Source organism: Genypterus blacodes, unplaced genomic scaffold (genome assembly GCF_046128005.1).
Source record: "Genypterus blacodes isolate CSIRO-AG114 ecotype Tasmania unplaced genomic scaffold, CSIRO-AGI_Gbla_v1 ptg000015l_1, whole genome shotgun sequence".
NCBI classification, from domain to species: Eukaryota; Metazoa; Chordata; class Actinopteri; order Ophidiiformes; family Ophidiidae; genus Genypterus; species Genypterus blacodes.
In genome coordinates this window covers 4,906,207-4,924,982 of record NW_027466829.1, presented here as the reverse complement: position 1 = coordinate 4,924,982, position 18,776 = coordinate 4,906,207, and the positions used below count along the sequence as shown (strand labels likewise).

The following is an 18,776-nucleotide window of genomic DNA, read 5'->3' as shown; positions in this document are numbered from 1 at the left end:
ATCAGTTATCTGCTTTAAAACAATGGATGTGATGCCTATAAGTGTTGCGGAGGACACCGGAGCAGCCCGGGTGTGTGTGTGTGTGTGTGTGTGTTCCTGTGGAGTACCTTGCTCTGGTAGTTCTCCACCTCCTCCTGCAGGAAGGCCTGCCAGGTCATCTGCTGCAGCTCCTCCCTTAGGTACTGACATGTCTCCATGTGGGACTTGGAGATGTTCTGGGCCAAGTGCTCTGAAAAACAACCTTTGTAAGAAAGCCGGACGATCACAGTTTAGACGTGAAAGTGAAGATCTCACTGATGAAACGTGCCACAGGAAGAGACGTGATTCACCGAGGGGGGAGGAGGAGGAGGAGGAGGGGAGGAGGAAGTGCGTGGGCTTTGATTTTTTTTGACTGGGAAAAGGCTTGTTGACATTTACTCTTACTGCCTCCAGGAAGCTCGTAGCTTAAGGTTGAGGCGAAGCCAATCTAGTTATGACACAAGGGGGGGTGAGGGGTGTATGTGTGTGTGTGTGTGTGTGTTACTCACTGAGACAAAGGTCACATTTAGTCTGAGAGAAATATTGAGTATAAGAATTTAAATGGTTTTGAAAACACATCTGTTAAAAGGAGTTCCGAGGCACAAGGGAACCTAAAAAAATGATTTCCCCAGACGGCTGCCCTGCTGGATCCTGATTGGCCCTAATTAATGGAAACTAATTACAAAAAAGAGACTCTTTTAATGAGTGTTGGAGATGAGTCTCCAACCTCCTGCTATTTTAAGCAACCTTTGTGTCGTTTGCCCCACGGTTGAGTTGTTCTCCCCCCTCCACCATTTTGCCTCTGCTCCTCTCGTCCCCCCCCCCCCTCCTCGCCCCCCCACCCCTCCCTCTGCTTCCCGCCCCTCACCTAGTTCAGCCATGGACACAGTCGGGGAGGTTTCTCCGTTGGTGAAAGAGCAGTAAGGGAAGAAGCCGGAGCCGGGGGCGAAGTCGCAGATGGGCTCGGGCTTGATGCCGTTGATGTCCAGGCCTGACTGGTCAGGAGACGGTTGGATGTCCAGGTAGAAGCTGCTGACCGCGGAGTCTGGTTTGCTGCCGTCAGGGGTGTGGCCGTCCATGTAGCCGCTGAGGTCGTCGTGGAGCTCCGTGAGGCCGTTGGCTGACAGGCCGTAGTTGGGTGTGAGCGGCTCGGCCTCGCCAGGTTGCTGCTGGTGCTCACGCTGCTGCTGCTGCAGCCGGTGCTTCTGGACCTCAGCGTACAGGCTGTCCCGCTGCTTCTTCGACATGCGGCCAAACTTCACCGCTGCCATGGGCGGGAGAAAATATGCATGAGACCCTCAGAAGACAACAGTACATAATGTCTGTGTGTCTGTGTGAGGCTATAAGGTACATAAGCACTGAGGCTGAGTGTGTTTATCTCTTTCTAGTGCTGTTTTTGCTCATTTGAACACATCTTGAAGTCAAAATCAGAGACAAAACGTGTGGTTAACACTGACTGAAGCGTGAAAGGGAAGCAGACTGAGCTGAGATGATGGAGTCTTAAGAGCACAGGAGGAAGTCGCTGGCTTACATATTAAATGTTCAAATCAATGAAACTGCACTGAAACAGGACAATAAAAAATACATTTACAGAAACATCTTTAACGTGGTAAAGAGTGAAAAACGTGTCTTTATATACACCGAGACGGAGGGAGAGAATGAGATTAACAGAGGAATCTGAATAGAGGCAAGGAGTTATTAAAGTCCTGGCCTGAAGAAGAAGAAGATGTATGTTTATGTTTTTATCTATTCTCTGTTTGTGTAAAAGGTCAGTGTTTAGGTTTATATGTGTTTTAGATGGATAAACTAATCTGCACCGTTGTTTCTTAGATCATCCTGAAAGATTAAAATGCTGTTCTTTACTGTGTTTTAATTCATCAGATCAATTCAAACAGTCAGTCAAACGGTGCTTATTGATCTGGATGCTTCTATACTTTACTTATGTATTAACTTATATAAATATATATATATATTTATATACACGTATAACCCTGTTTACTCTACAGCACTGTGTAAAACATCTTGCAGTAGAGAATCTTTGCTGCACGGGGAAGCAAAGTACACAGGTAAGGGGTTTCATGAGGTCTCAGTAAAGCGAAGATTATTACAAAACGTAGAGGGTGAACACTAGGGGGCAGCGCTGAGGGATTGACAGCTCATCGACCAATCAGGTGGGAGACAGACTGGGACAAGGTTTCCGTACTTATCAGTGGTGGTGAGAATGAGGCTCCTTGGCCAAATCTGGGGTCCTGGCAGTGTGTCAGCTGGTCAGGGTGTGTGTGTGTGTGTGTGTGTGTGTGTGCATTGTGGAAGTGAGTGGAGCAGGACAGAGGAGAGCTCGGGCAGATGGGCTCCGGTGTGTCGAGTGAAGGCGAAGAGTCACCTTCCTTTGTCCCCGATTGTGTGTGTGTGCGTGTGTGTGTGAGGCCACTCAAAGGGCACTCATACGTCCTAACACACTCTGCCGTCATGAATGAATGAGTGTAACTGAGTTTAAGAAGAGCAGTTTACACCTAAATGTACAAACTGTTAGAGGCTTTACTTGTGTGTCTGTGTGTGTGTCAGTGTGTAGGTGTGTGTGTGTGCAGAGTGAGATGTGTCAAATCAAAACAAGGCAGGCTCCCGCTTCCTTTCCGAGCTCATACCTCCTCAGTCTGGACCGGAGCAGTAAGCTGCTTGCATAGCAGGAGGCACACACAGACAGACACACACACACACACACACACACACTCTCCCACCTGTGCGCTCCAATTACCTGCACCTCAGCTGCACTAACGACAACCTCAGACAACCAACCCCCCCCCCACCCCCTCCTATTTCATCACACCTAGTTTCGTTCACGGCAACAAATGAGTCCCGTGCATCCAGCTGCTGCTCCTGCCGACTCGTGTGTGTGCTCGCTGCTCGCTGCTCGCCGCTTTTTGAGAAGCCACAACTCTGTATTTCAGCTTTATTTATACCTCTGTGTGCTGTGAGGACGCACTGCAGTCCATTTGTCCGTTCATGAGACACTCAGCTAACACTCATTCTCTCATTAGTTAGCTCAAAGTGCTCGGCCTCGTCTTCACCTCTCCTACTCTTTGCTCGCTCGCTCTAAACCCCTCCCCAAACACACACACACACACACACAAACACACACATCCAAGGTGCTTACCATCTCGTGACATGCCCACCGCCAGGCACTTCTGCAGCCGGCAGTGCTGGCAGCGGTTGCGGCTGGTGCGGTCGATCAGGCAGTTCTTCTGGCGGGGGCAGGAGTAGGCCGCATTGCTCTGCTGACTCCTCCTGAAGAAGCCCTGTACGGAGGAAACAACGCGGGTTAGGACGGCCATGATGGCGGCGTTCAGGTTAGGAGTGATTTACTCTGCATGTTCGTCTCCTAATGGACATATTTGTCATTGTTGGGACCCAAATGAATGAAATACAGCGAGGACACGGTTTTCCCGGCTGTCAGGTTGTCATGTTGGGAATTCAAACCGCGCCGCCTTCCTCCCGTGGCCACCGTGTGTTTGGGCAGGAATGATAACAGTGGATGGTATTTCTCTTCACCGCGGTTATTAGCGTTGATTAACGCGGCGGTGGCACGTGCGGCGCCAAAGCTCGGTGTACGTTCGCCGACTGGCTTCCTCATCCTTTGACTTAATGAATTGATTCCAGCACATCATTAACATGCCCCAGTCTACTGCTCCATACACATATGTCTTAATTAGCTGCTCATTGGCTGTTTAATTACAAGAAAACAGCTGACAGCTGCCAAGTTGCTTTATAATGGAAGCCATTATGGAAACAGGCTATAACTGCCGGTGACAAGCAGCACTCTTTAATAATGCGATGATTTATGGTCCAAACTTTTGTACTCGCACATATCATTAAAGGCCTTTCTGCCTGGACTAATTAGCAATCATTAAAGATAGATTTCAGCAGTTTATTCTTTAGTGTTTTGCCTCTTCCAACTCCTGCGTGAGACAGAGGAGTACAGGAGAACACACACGCACACACACAGACACACACACACACAGACACAGACACACACACATGGGAGCAAACAGTAAAGGTGCAGGCTGGCAGAGGAATGCTAATGATGTGCCTGGTGACAAGCGCAGGGACAAGAATACAATCTAAGCACAAAATTCCCCTCACTGTGAATGGCTGCCGCATTTGAAACAGCACAAAAGGCTGCTTCAATGGAGGCGACACACTGTAGCAAACAGCCAACAATCTGCTGTAATTCAAAGCACTCTTGCTTTTGATCATTTTATTTCAAGGGGAGCGGGCGGCGGCGACGGCAGAAGCGTAACGCCGTGAAAAGACGAAGAAGAAGTCCCTGGGAGGAAAAGGCAGAGGAGTAAGTTTGTCGGGGTAATTGTGCGTCTCTGTGATGTCCTCCTCTGTGCTGCTTGACCACTTTAATGATCAGGGCTTTTTTTTTTCCGTGTTTACACTTTGGGGAGTTGCTCACCAAATTTTCCACAAAAGCAGAAAAACAATAAAAGAATTGCAACACTTTCAAAACCTTTTTTTATCAAGGAACATTCATTCTTCTTTCTTCTCCCACACACACACACACACACAAAGGGAGAGGACACAGACGGGTCCAATCTGTTGACGCTTACCTTGCAGCCTTCACATGTTATCACGCCGTAATGGATGCCTGATGATTTGTCTCCACAGATCTTGCAGGGAATTATTTCGATTTGAGCTGGAAATGACAGAAACACACAGAGAAACAGATCAACATTTTGCCGTCACGTGTGTGTGTCTGCGGTTGACTCTCGCCGTGGATCCGTGTTGCTACATGAAAGGCCGCCGCCGCGCCTGGAAAAACATCTCACATCCGAGCGGCTTTGAATCCTCACTTCCGCGCGGCATTAGATGAATATTTGCAGGCAAGCGTTTCAGATCCGGAGTGTAAACACGGCGTCAATTTGCAACACGACTTACAAATGTACACACAGTGAGTAAAGCCGGCGAGCTGCGAGCCCGGCGGAGCCACGGAGACTCATTTAGCCGCCTGATTCCCCCCACCGCCGTGTTATTAAATGTACGACATGGCCGCAGAGACGCTACCGTGCGGGATGGAGGGACGTGCTTGGAAGCGTGTGTGTGTGGATTGTGTGTGTGTGTGTGTGTGACACAGAGGTGGTGTTAGGTCGGGGGGCTGTTGACAGGACTGTGATTCGTCCCCGCCACAGAGGACAAAAGCACAGAGAGGACAGGCCTCATCCATCGTTGGCCTTCTCTCCAGGAGCGGACCACAGGGCACCACAACAGAACACACTCTCACACACACACATCAGAGACACAGAACTCCCAGCTCGCCCCGCCGCTCTCTGCTTTATCACCGCAGCAGCCACCGACGCTCCATCCTCCTCCTCTCCCTCCCCCCTCCAGATCTCTATCTCCTCTCCTCCACCACCCTCCTACTCCACATCTCCAGCATCGGTCCGGCCGTCCTAACAGCGCCAGACCTACGCCAATATCTTGATCTAAATCGAGAAAAGATCACCGCGGGATATTTCCTCATGATGTAATGTTTCCTCTCCGACCGGCCGTGCAGCTTTAGAGCTCAAAAGCACAGCGATTGCAAAAAACGAGTCGCTTCCACTTACGTGAGAAATATTTCTGATGTTTCTTAATTAGATGCAATAAAAAAATGATAATAATTAAAACACGCGGCGGCACTATTTTTGCGATGTCAAAGTGTTACATCAGCTTTCAGCCTCCGGCCTCCAGCCCTTCGCTGTCGACGATACAGTCATCTGCCTTCTGAGAGCCGGAGCTCATATCTGCCGCGCACCTTAATAACCAAACCCTTTGAACCGGCTCAATCCCATCAGACGCCGGCAGCCTGATTGGAATGATAGATCCCTGCCCGCTTTAATCGGCTGCCTGGGAGCCTGTAAGCCTGTCCGTTGGTATGATGTCGTCGTCCCTGAGGCCAGACCCCCCGAACACGGAACCTTTAATCTAACAACCCCGGAGACGCCATTCATTCACCTCAAGGAATTTGCGTGTGTGTGTTTGCATGGAATTCACCTTTAAATCAGTCAAATGAACAAAAAATGGAGAGGTGGAGTGATTCTCCGTCCTGTATTTGTGTTCTCCTTCCTCTCAGCGCACCGCTCCTACTCTGGTTGTGTCTCCATACAGGGGCTGTCTATTGTTTGTTTCTGTGTTCTCTCTGCTCCAGCGTTGGCAGTGCGGCGTGTTGCGACTCCTTTAGCATTTTCAGCCTCATTACTTACATAATTTGCTCTGACATGCGCTCACAACAACTGAAGCGTGTTGTAATTATGACTAGCTGGGGTTTGTTGTGAACTAGAGGGGGTTTTTGCAGTGACGGGCCCCGGCCATTGGGTGGCAGTGCAGGGCCGCCGCTGCTGTTGCCTTTTTTGCCGGGGCTAAGCCGAGCTTCCGCCCACCCTCTCCAGCCCACAGGCTTTCTGGCTCTCAGCTCCAGCAGCCTCTGATAGCTGTAGGCTTAAGGCTGCTGCTCTCCCTTCCTCCCCTCCCCCCTCGCCATCCTCCCTCCCTTCCTCCTCCCCCCCCTTCCCCCACAGCATAGCTTGGAGATGCCTTCATCTCTGCCGAAGAAAGCGGAGCTGGCCGGGCACTCGCTCAGGCCTGACAGAGGCTGTGCCACATCAGGTGAAAGCAGTAGGAGAGGAGACGCGGGGGTGCCGGGCCAGGCGGGGCACACACACACACACACACAGGCGCGCACACACACACACAGCGTGCTTCCTAAAGCCCTGTATCTGCAGCAGGAAGGCCCTGAGTGCACACAGCCTCACCAGCTAACACCCTCTCACTTCACTGCTGCACAATCCCCTGGATGCTCGGCGCACTCAACAGTAAAAAGGGTTTGTCTTTAGAGCAGCTGAGGCCGCTGCCGCCGCCGCACTCCCACCGAAAAAGACCTGAGTGTGAAAATATACTTATTCTACACAGGAATATCTATATTTGGGGGGTCAGGCAGAATAAATATAGACTAACGACACAGAGGTGATTAAACACAGGGTGAGGTCTCCTGCGGCGCCGCTCTACCTCAGATGTGTGTGTGCGTGCGTCTCCCGGTCAAATCTCAGACGCTGACGTGGATTCAGGGGCCGCCGCGTCTAAACACGAGGCCGTATCTACTGACGTGCGGGCGGCTGTTGGTGTTAACTGCCTCTTGGTGTGAAACAGGCAGCTGCTGGCTTGGTTGAGCCTGACCAGAGCAGTGCCACTGATCCCATTCACCGCGCCTGCCTGCCTGCCTGCCCCCCCTGCCCCCCCCGCCTGCCAGCCCTGCCCGCTCTGTTTAGGACATCAAAGCCAGGCGCGGTTAGACGGGCAGCCGTGCTAAAGCCCATCCCAACAGCCTGCTGCTCCTCACAACGCGGCGAGATGCTCCCCGCACGCCGGGCCACTTCAAAGAGCCCTGCTGAGATGCCAAGATTATGTGCGAATCACACTGTCGCACAATTGCACCACACGCGCACACACAACCATACGATTTGTTGTGTGTGAGGGAATTGGAGCCTGGTGTGTGCGTGTGTGTGTGTGTGTGTGTGGGGGGGGGACATTGGGACCGGTGCAGCCTAACGGTAAAAGCTGGCCCCGTCTGTTTGTGGCTGAGTAGTTCAAGGACACTGATTCAGCGGACACGCAGGCCCTGAGAGGGGGTGACGTGTCACTCAGAGCGCGTGTACCAACGGGGGGAGCGCGGCCCCTGTGTGTACGCACGCTGCCCTTCACTGTCCGCACCGCAGCCCTGAACTCACACAGCCAAAGGCACAAAAGCAGGTAAGAGCAAACTGCAAGGGACTTCTGCTGTGTTAGCGTGTGTACTTTCTAAATTTAATGCAAACAGTTTCATTAATTGGAATGCAGACTATACTAATTATCTGTTTTTCGTATCAAAGACCTGAATGTCATTTTGTTTTACACAGTACACAGAAAGTCACAACGTTTCTAAAAGACAGAGATTGGAAAACGATTACATTTTAAATATTAAAAAAGAAATGATTTGGTGCTCAGATAATTTTTTTATTGTTTTTATATCAAAATGTTGTGATTTTTTACGGCCTGCATACAAACACACACACACACACACAAACACACAAACACAGAACCCTCTGCATGTTGGTGCACTGATGGAAATCATCAGCGTTTTTCCCTCTGAACCTCTGCACTCTGACATAACAGAGCAGATTAAGATGATCCTCTACATCACAGAGCCACAGAGCCACAGAGCATCAGCCATTACTCCACTGGGCCATTAAATCATCCACTCAGGCCGCATGATTCATGAGAGATGTGAGCAATAAGCCAGGTCTGGAAAATGTAGGTTCATACATACGTACATACATACGTCCATAAGCACTGCTGGCTCATTTACTGCATTATGTAAACGTTTAAATATAAACGTGTGTGTGTGTGTGTGAGAGAGAGAGAGACAGACAGAGGGAGAGAGAGAGACAGTGAGAGAGACAGAGAGAGAGAGAGACAGACAGAGAGAGAGTTGTGGCTGCAGACAGGAGGATGATCAGCATTTTAGCAAAATGGTGATTTATGTTGTCCTTGTTAGTTGTGGTTTTGTGCATGAGTGTGTGTCTGTTTGACTGTGTGTGTGTGACTGTGTGTGACTGTGTGTGTGTACGCGCTGACAGCTGTCAATGAGAGAATGACGCAAGCCAGTGGACTCATGTCAGAGATTATGTAAGCAACTGGCGAGTTCACAGCATTAGCAGCAGATTAACGACGCCATTAATGCTAACAGCAAATATGACACACAACACAATCAAACTAAAGCTGACACACACCGAGGAGCGGGACGCCTAATACAAAGAGCAGATTTTCTACTTCAAAACACAACCTTTACATATGGCACCCCCCCTCACACACACACACACACACACAGACAGGCACTGGAGATGTCTGGCGAATGCGCAGTAAGCAAAAGCTCCTCCGCCGTTATTTACAGCTATTTATTCCTCCGCACAGACCTGCCATTTGGCGGCGGAGATCAGCTGTGGGTTGATAAACAGAGACTTCTCCACGCCAGTCAGATCTCTGCTGTGGAGGAGCGACAGCCTAACAAGAGCTGGAATCACTATCCTGCCTCCTTTCATCTGCCGGGGCTCTGCTGTCATGTGAAGTCGCACCGCAAAACACTTTCTCTATTTCCTTTATTCCCATTTATGCAGCGAGACGAAAAGGTTATTTGAATGTCAGCGGGCGAAAGGACGGAAGGCGGCGGCGGCGGCGGCGAGGAGGAGGAACACCGGCTGAATAGTATAAATGTGTTATTTGTTTAAGGATTCCGAGGCGGCGCCGGCATATTAGCGCCACCGGACGCTCTCATGGCTTTTCCCGGCACAAAGGAGCATAAAGCAGGAAGAGAAAAAGGAATTCACCTGCACACCCAAACTCTTCATCATCACTTTAAACAGCTTCCCTTCCACCTATAAACACGCTGAAGTCATCGGAAAAATGTCTAACCGGAGGGATTAGAGGCAGGAAAGACATAATTGACACATTTTGATGTCTCTATGCTGCGTCTTGTTAATTCCTCCCCCATCATTTAGCCGCCGCCGCCGCCATCGCCGCCTCGCCTGTGATCCCCCATCACTGGAGACCGGCTATATTTGAAGAGATATTTCCGTTTCAGGAGATGGGCTCTTTAAGCCGCTCCCTATTATTCCTCCGGAGCGGCGCGGTGACTTGACTAAAGCTCAGGTCTGGGCCGTGTAGCCGCCGGCTGCTTTGTGGATGAACTCATGCGTGCGTCTCTGTGTTTGTTTGCGCGTGAGGCCTATTAATATTTCAACGCCGGTCGACTCCAAACGTGCGCCTGTACGACACACACACACGCATGCGGCGGCCGTGTCTCTGCCTTCATGTCTCGCCGCGTGTTAGCTTAACGGTCTCACTGAAGCTCTACCCTTCTGATTCCAGCGCGTGCAGGGAGCGACGTATTCCCAAACCGCCACGTGACATCGCTCCCCGTGTCGGCGTAGCGGTAATTTGGGGCGCTAATATATGTGTTGTTATGGCAAAGATTGACGAGCTTCCTGACTGGGAGTCTGCGCGGCTGCACTCTGGGGGAAACAACAAAAGCTTCGGGTTTACGGAGCAGACGAGCGCCATGACGGGGAGCATGTGTGCGGCTCTCCGCTTCCCCTCCCTCGCCTGCTCCACCTGCGCTCAGAATCTCTTCACCCATCATTCCTCCTCACCCCTCCTCTTCCTCCTCCTCCCCCACCTACACCTACACCTTCTCCTTCTTCTTCCTCTCCTCCTCCGACTGCAGTTGTGCCCTGCTGCTGGGGACCGGAGGGCATGCCCCTTCTGCGTGTGTGTGTGTGTGTGTGTGTGTCAGTGTGTGTGCACGAGTGCGCATGTGTCAGGAGGAAGAGGAGGCTCACCCTGTATATTCTGACGGCAAATTACAATCTGCAGACAGTACTTCCTAAAGCCTTCTACCCGGCCCTTGTTAGGCAGAAGCCATGAGAGCTGAATAAAAATACTTTGTCTGCATAATTTGATTTCAGGGCCCAAATGGAACCCGACAGTATCAGCCATTCTAACACACACACACATACACCTGCCCTGTGTCTCCTCGTTGCACTGTGGTTTACACACACACACACACACACACACACACACACACGCTGCAGAGAGGCGCCGGGTTGCATCAAAACACCCAAAATCACTGAGGCCGAAATCGCACCGGACCGTGTGACTGACGGGTGGTGTGTGTGTGTGTGTGTGTGTGTGTGTGTGTGTGTGTGTGTGTGTGTGTTTGAGTCCTAAGATCTTAGATTTTGGAAGAACGTCTGACCACTAGAACTAAGCAAGAAATAAACGGCTAAAGCCTGGATTGCGGCGTAGAGGCACAGCTCAGCACCTCACCGCCCCGCCTTGCCCCGCCCCCGGCCACGCCCCTCATCTCCTCCTCGCACAGCTTACCGACCGGGCGAGCCTCCTCCGGAAACGTACAGCGGCGATATAAATAATAAATCCCTTCCGTATAAAAAAAGCTCTGGCGCGTTACATGCAGAGACCTTTACATAACAACAAAGGGCCTTGTTCCATTACACCGGGGGGATTTGCCGCTGCCACTCTGTACAACTTCCTTCCTCCTGTAATTGCTGTATTAGTATGCGTTTCTGTGAGACAAGCGAGATGCTGCTGTGGGTGTTTGAGTGGGATCTTTCTACCGTTACACACAAAGAAAATCAAAACTCACACCCACATCCTTTCCTTTGCCGGAGCAGCGAAAGGAGCAATGTAGAAGTGTATTTAATGTGTTATGTGTGTGTGTTTGTGTTGTTTAGGGGAGGGGGGGTCAGTGGGTCAGAGGCAACGCAGCCAGAACACACATGGAGATCAGGGACAGTAATTGTCCCTCTGCGGTTTCCTCAGGAAAACATGTTCCCAGACCAGGCAGACGAGCCGCACGGGCCAAGATAGTAATCATGATCCTGATGTGCTCCGCCAAACAGGCAGGCTGAAAATAAGCCTGCAGTGAAGGCACACGTCAGTGTTTCCATTGGAGCCGACATCGACTGAACCACACACACACACACACACACACACACACTAACGGATCCGGCACTTGAAATAGTTTTGAAATTAATTTTGGTATTGCATCACCACATGAGTGCGTCAGGCATCATCAGTATCTACAGAAGTGAGGAGGTTAAGAGTAAGAGGCCGCATGTTTACTATCAGTGTTCTGCTTCTAATTTCAATAATGATGGTTTTAGGAGAGTTTTGTCTATTTTAATTACACCATGGCAGCAGAGACGACTCTTCTCCGGCTGCTGGCAGGTGCTTGGGTTAAAAATTGCACTCTCACTTTCCAAATGAGTGAAGATACGAGTTTGCTTCACGTTACAAAGACCGAATATCACAGTTAAGCCACAAGTGAAACTGACTGAACCACCGTGAGCTAAAACGACCTGTGTACAGTCTAAACATGCCGCAAGCTAACTGTAAAAATGGATGAGAGAGGAAATGCAGCTGCTGTTTCCTGTGATGCCGTCTCGCACCCAGAGGTGTTTGGTATCTACTTACTTGGCTAATAGTTGGTTTGTTGCTATAATAATGTATATCTGATTATCTTTACTGAATCAGGATTTATTCAAGCATATTCACATTATTTGGAGGTATTGAAGCCATTTTACTGAGTTATTGTGTATATCTCTAATTATAACCCACAGAGGGGAGGAGGGAACAGTGATGGATGTGTGTGTGTCAGAAAGGGCTTGAAATGATTCCTCTGCCTCACTGTGAGACAGGGTGGGGTGTGTGAGACAGGCTCCTTCTGTCTGTGTGTCACATGGGTGCACGTGCATGAGCTTCAGGATTCTAACACCGTCTGCCTGTCTGTCTGTCTGTCTGTCTGTCTGCCTGCCTGCCTGCCTGCCTGCCTGTCTGTCTGTCTGTCTGTCTGTCTGTCTGCCTGCCTGCCTGCCTGCCTGCCTGCCTGCCTGCCTGCCTGCCTGTCTGTCTGTCTGTCTGTCTGTCTGCCTGCCTGCCTGCCTGCCTGCCTGCCTGCCTGCCTGCCTGCCTGCCTGCCTGCCTGTCTGCCTGCCTGTCTGTCTGTCTGTCTGTCTGTCTGCCTTGCAGGGTTGGTGCAGTCCCAGTCTTTGGCTCAGATCTTTGCAGGTCCTGGTCTCCTCCTCTCTGGTCTTGCTGGTTGAGCCTCACACTGAAGGTGCTGATCACAGTTTATATCTAATATCTTCCACTAAAACTCTTTATCCTCCTGCGCTGCATCAAGTTTACGAGCTTGTAACACACTAATAAAACATTGTTACGAGCTCTCTATGTGCCTCGTCACTGTTATTATTATTATTATTTGTCATAATATGTCAACTGCTGTTTAGATCTGGACTGAGGACAATAACAAAAAAGAAGAAGGGAAGAAGAAGAAGGTAAGAAGAAGAAGAAGCCGAGATGAAAGAACGCAGACTCACCGTCAAGCAGAACAACTGTCTGACTGAATATCAGCCAGGAGATAATTCACCAAGGTGCTGTCTCTTTAATGAGACCACAGAAGTAACTGTCTCTCTCTGTCTATGTGTCTCACGCTCTCTCTCTTTGTCCCTGTCTCCCCGTCTCTTACTCTCTCTCTTTCTCACTCTCTCTGCCTCTCGCTGTCTCCCCCCCCCCTCTCACTGACTCTCTCTCTCTCTCTCTTTCTCTCTCGTCCTTAGCGCCTTCTTACCGCCACCCCTCTGCCATTCTGCTTGAAGGTCTTGGGTTTTCATCAACTGAGAAAGAGCAGGCAAGGACAGGGAAGATGAATGACATCAATGGCCAGCCGATACTTCCAGGGACGTGTGATTGAGACAAATGAGCCTTGTTACATTAGCTGGGATACTGAATCCCGCTGCTCACAGATCCACCGGGCTGATAGAGCTGAAACCAGAGGCACCCAACCTTTCCACAGATCAGCCGGTGTCATGAGGCCCCGAGAAGGAGAGCTTTCTCCAAACACTCTCCTCACTCTGCCCCGTACCTGGAGCGCTTCTGTTTTCCCCTCACGTAAGCCCTCTTTAGGTGTAACTACACACACACACACACACACACAGAGAACCTGCAGAGTTTTCTGGCCGTCTCATCCAGGTGCAGAGAGCAAATTAAAGCCATGGAGGGACATTATCTAATCCTCACACGGCGCTCGGGGCTATTAGCGCCGCCCTAAGTGTGTGTGAACGCTTTCATCGCTCATTGTTTACGTTGAAAGTTGCTAAACGTGCAAAAACAATTCCGCTACCATTTTAGAATATTTAAGGTGTGAAATGTGTTTTTATGTTGCTCCTGGCGCTATCAGGGCGCCGGTCACTGAGAGTCGCCTTATCGGCACACACACACACACACACACACACACACACACACACAGGTAGCTTCACACACACACACTCACTATCGAGGAGCTGCTGAGCAAACCAAGCTGATGAACTCCCGCTCTCCTCTGGTTCTAGCCGACCGTATGAAAGGCATTCCTAGATGACAGGAGAGCATGAGGAGCGTCTACTGCCACGCAGAGTTCACAGACCGCTTACCGTGTCTGTGTGTGCGTGTGTGTGTGTGTGTGTGTGTGTGAGTGAGAGGCACATTCCCCCCACGCCGCTGTTTTCATAGTCCTACAAACACTGGCCTGGTTTTGTTGAATACGGCAGGATTAAGCATCCATGCGCACAGCCATGCTTCCCCTCCTCTCGCACGCCTCTTGCTTACAGTGGAAGGCCCGAGAGCTGCTGGCTGCTACCTTTGGGCTCAGCCAGCTTCACCGCCCGTGAACGCGCCGCCGTGCTCTAATCCCAGGCAAATAAACAAGTGCCAAGATTAATGATTGCATAAACGCATCCCCAAAAGCCCCGGGAACAACAACTCAGCTCTCCTGCCTGTTCCTCTGCCATGTAGAGGAGCATGGAGTCACCTGACAGCCGGCATACACACACACACACAACGGCGGGAACATCAGGAATTATCTGCGCTTTGTTGTTTCATTACACACAACACAGCGCCGCACTAGGAGGGAACCTGAGCTGGGGCAGGACACCGGATTCACACTTCACTGGATCAAACAAAACAGCAACACCGGGGCGATATTGTCGAATCTGTCAACAGCGACAGACGACGGCGGAAGATGTGCAGCAATTTGAGCGGGGGATGAGAGCCGCCACTTCCTGTTCCATCCCGGAGAAGAATCTCAATACGCTGTTCTATCAAGGCGGAGACGCGGCCCGGCTCATTCCGTTTTTGCAGGAGCGCAAATTGCTGGGGAGAAATACCGGAACTGAGGATGGATGAGGAGAGATTGAAGATGACAACAGCGGCCAGGAGCTCGGAATCCATCATCGTCCCCGCAAAAGGAATCAACATCCGGTTTGGTCTCTGCAGCTGCGGCACGAGAGGAGAAGTTGGGACATTTCTTAACTTTGACTTTGGCTTCTCCATCTGTGAATCCAGCTTCAGGGTCGCCCGGCCTCAGTCGATCCGTCCGTGACCGAGCGGAGGAAAAGATGAGATCTGGATTCTGAGACGGACGACGGACGTCTTTTCGTCATTTTGATGAAGACAGTGAAGTGGACACGGGGGAGGACATTAGGAGCGCCGGCGTGAAGCAATAAATCACAAGCAGCTCCGACCAAACAAGGTCATTAAAATGTCATTAGGGAGCGCTGACCGTCCTCTCATCCCTGTCATCCCGGGTCTGCCGTGATCGTGATAACTGCATGGAGATAAGGGGGCGAGCGAGAGGGAGAGAGAGAGAGAGAGAGAGAGAGAGAGAGAGAGAGAGAGAGTGGGAGTCCAGTGGTCCGGGGCAGTAGAGCGTGGGACGTTGGGATGAAGTGGGAGGCCCCCCTCACCAGGAGGTTGCTCCTCAGTGTGCAGGCAGAGGCAGCGCCCGCCTAATGAGGGGTGAAGTGGCGCCCCAGTGGGACCCCCCGTAGCCACATTCATTAGGAGATGAAAAAGCGCCTTCTGGGTTTTTTTTCTCTCCACAGTAGAAGCGAGTGCCTGCCTGAGCTCGGACATGTTTAATGTACGGCTGACGTGGGCTCAGGACACACTGGGCGGGTCGGTCGCCCACGACAACAGAACCTGATGCTGATTTATATATTCTTTTACATCCAGGGTTTGATTTTTTTCCCTTTTGAAGCTCTCAGCACTCAGGATGATTACAGCTCAGGTGCAGTGGAAGTCAGTTTCAGTCATTGTGGCCTTATCGCCTGTTTCATTCCTTTCATCGCATTTTGTTGCATCTCCTCAGCTCGCGGGCAAAAATAATAGATTCGTTTAGCCAGTGGTAGTTTGAGCAAGACAACCAAGGATTATGTAAATGTGGCGGTGAACGCTGGCAGCTACAGAAACACAGCAAAGGAGAGGAAACGGCACACAGGAGGACGATTTGAGAGGTTAATTTACGTGATTGCACCCGTCTGATGTTCAAAGATGGCGTCTGACGGCAGGGAAAGACAACAGCAAAGAGTCTTCCTCGCTCTCTGCCGCCTGACGAGGGGCATTACAGGGTATCAGTCCGCGCCGATTCAAATACACGTCCGCTTATCATCGGCGCTTATCCTTGTTCCTGATGAATCCGTGCATTTATTAAGTCTGTCTCCTCGCCTTGTTAGATGTGTATAACCAATCTCCTGTAATTAGCAACCGCTAACCTTTGGGGTGCTAATCCCCCGTGAATTGTGGATTTGTACATCAAAGCCCACACTCTCCCATATAGCTGGTGCTTGAAATTACACTCAATTTCAAACCTGCAATTATTTGTATAGCATGGATGCAAACAGTCTCCTCTTTTATGTCTCAGAGAATCCCATGGGTTTGCAGTGAAGAATCCTTAATCCACTCCAGTGGAATCCAAATATAGCGTCGACGCCGGCTTCCTAAATTCTAGATGCACAGCCAAGCGCCTGCTGTGCACGTAAAGTGGAGAAAGCTGCTCCTCTTCTTTGCACAGTTAAGATTAGATTTCTTTTGTGGCTTAGATGCATCATACAATGAGAGGAGGGGGGGTGTGTCTCTCGCTCAGAGGGGGGGAGGGGGGGGGGGGGGGGTTGGCTTCGCTCGGGGGGGATACAAATCAGAGATGGCTCAATAATGCAGAATGACGCTGTGTGGAGTTGCGCTCCTGTCACCAGCAAAAAAACTGAAAGTTCATTAAATAATGGATGTGTCGGCCCTTTGTTTAATGTAATCACACGTCCGACGCTCTGTCAGCAGGGTGACGCTCTGTCAACAGGGGGACGCTCTGCTCTGCTCTGCTCTGTTCTGCTTTTTAGAGTCGGCTGCAATTTGTAGTCTCTCCCATTCAAGGCCAGGCTGCAGCCATTGTGCAGGGAAGTGGGAGATTATCAAGAAGGAACAGCAACTAAGATTGCTTCCCACACACACACACACACACATACACAAATTTGACGCTTTTGCAAGGAGGACGCCTGAAGCATTTATTTTCTCTAATGAGAGACACAAGTCTCACATGTGTCAGTGATGCACAGCGTGTGAACAATAGTCTGGGCTTTAATTCCATCAATCCGCTGCCTTTATCCTTGTATCACATCAATACCTGTCAGTTAAGCTGGATGAGATAAGTCACGTGGTGTCAGAGCGACTGCTACGCACACATACGCAGACTTAAACTCGTGTTAAAACTGAAGGCTAGGCAAAGCTGCCGTGCAGCCGGAGACGCAGACGTAGAGCGGCGCGTCTTCGGCATAATGTGAGATGATTTTGTGCGGCGACATGACACGGAGATCATCCTTCCTGCACTTACTCTAGTAAGTGATTAAATAGCTATGAATTAACAATGATGTTGTTAGGTATTTAGAGGCAACGCTACACCTTGGCTGTCACCTAAGCCTCCCATGGAAATCTCTTTACTTACCTTACTGTAACAAGGATCCCAGCGTTGTACTTCTTTTACCAAGCTAAATGGGAACTGACACCTCACCTTCCGACACCTGACATAAAATGCATGCATAAGTGGGCAGCGGGAGATCGGGTGTCGTGGAAAAACCTGAGTCTGACGGACAGAATCCAGATTCATACGCCACCGCTCGTCTGCCTGAGTGAGCCAGTGAATGAGGGAGCGAGTGTGTGTGTGTGTGTGTGTGTGTGCGGTTCGCTTCTCGTGTGTTTGTTTGGTGTGTAAAAGTGTGTGTGGATCTCCCTTTGTGTGCGCGGCGGTCGGGATCTTCAGGAGTCGTCTCGGCATATGTGCAATAACATCGGATTTACGGTCAGATAAAGAAGTAACATATGAGGCTTTTGAGGACGGGCTGTGAGCGATAGCAATAAACCCCCGCGGGCCGCCAAATGATGATTTATGTACTTTGGCTGGAGAGTGCATAGGGCAGTAATGTATACGTCTGCGGCGGCTGGGCCTCTCCTCCGACTCACAGAGAGAATACATTTGGTGTAAAATTGCTTCATCTGTTTACAATTCCATTTGGAGTTTATGAGAAAGACAAGCAAACGCGGGCTGATGTATGGCCCCGGTGTCACGGCGTGGCAGGAGCATCCACACAGAGATTCATCTCTCACTTAGAAGCCAAATGATACGTCTAATTTGCTGCGAGCGCGGTTATTTTTAACCTCTCCAAGCTGTCAGATAATGGAGCTTGACTGTCAGCGCCGTCGTGCGCGCGCGAGTGTGTTAAAAGGTTGCAAACACTTTTCAATTTGCCCGATTCCCTTTGAGTGAATTTACTAAAAGCGCACCGACGTTTGTTCGTGTGAGTGACGGCGCAATTTCCCCCTTCTTCAAAAGAAAAAGAAGGACGATGAATTCCAGAAGAAGAATTCCAGCGGCGCTCACACTTGACGGTGACGCCCCCGGACGACGCCACGTCTTTTTCTGTCTTTGCCTGACTGAACGAGTTGTCTAAGTCGGCTGCTTCATCGTGTATCGTACTAAGTACTCGCTGCACCGCCCGGCTGATTGGTTGGACATGATTCAGTCTGCGTCTAACGAGGTGAGGAGATGCTGCTGGACGCTGCTGCTTGTGTCCGTTCTTACTACCAATGAGAGAATCTCTTAGAAATGAGACGGAAGCGGATCTTTGCTTCTTCTGCGTCTCTTCCTCAAACATGCTAGCAGTGTTGATGTCACATTCTCCAGACTCGACAATGGAGCAAAAACGAGCAACGAGAATCGTGTAGACTTTGTAGCAACGATCTAGTATGATTGTTCCACTGTAAACAAGCTCCAGCCAGCCTCTTTCCCACCGTCCAACAAC

At 50.4% G+C, this 18,776-nt stretch overlaps 1 protein-coding gene across 5 annotated transcripts in view; it reads right to left on the bottom strand.

The window, feature by feature from the left end:
• The window catches only part of roraa (RAR-related orphan receptor A, paralog a), a 156,495-nt gene that overhangs the window by 4,033 nt on the left and 133,686 nt on the right, over positions 1-18,776 (bottom strand). For 3 of the 5 annotated variants that reach the window (XM_076137203.1, XM_076137220.1, XM_076137240.1), the window contains 4 exons: positions 4,632-4,717; positions 3,173-3,314; positions 887-1,282; positions 108-241 (listed from right to left, as the gene is read on the bottom strand). In XM_076137203.1, the coding sequence (XP_075993318.1) occupies positions 108-241; positions 887-1,282; positions 3,173-3,314; positions 4,632-4,717 (758 nt within the window). The remainder of the gene's footprint in view (positions 1-107; positions 242-886; positions 1,283-3,172; positions 3,315-4,631; positions 4,718-18,776) is intronic. The other 2 variants (XM_076137211.1, XM_076137230.1) reach the window with 1 other exon arrangement.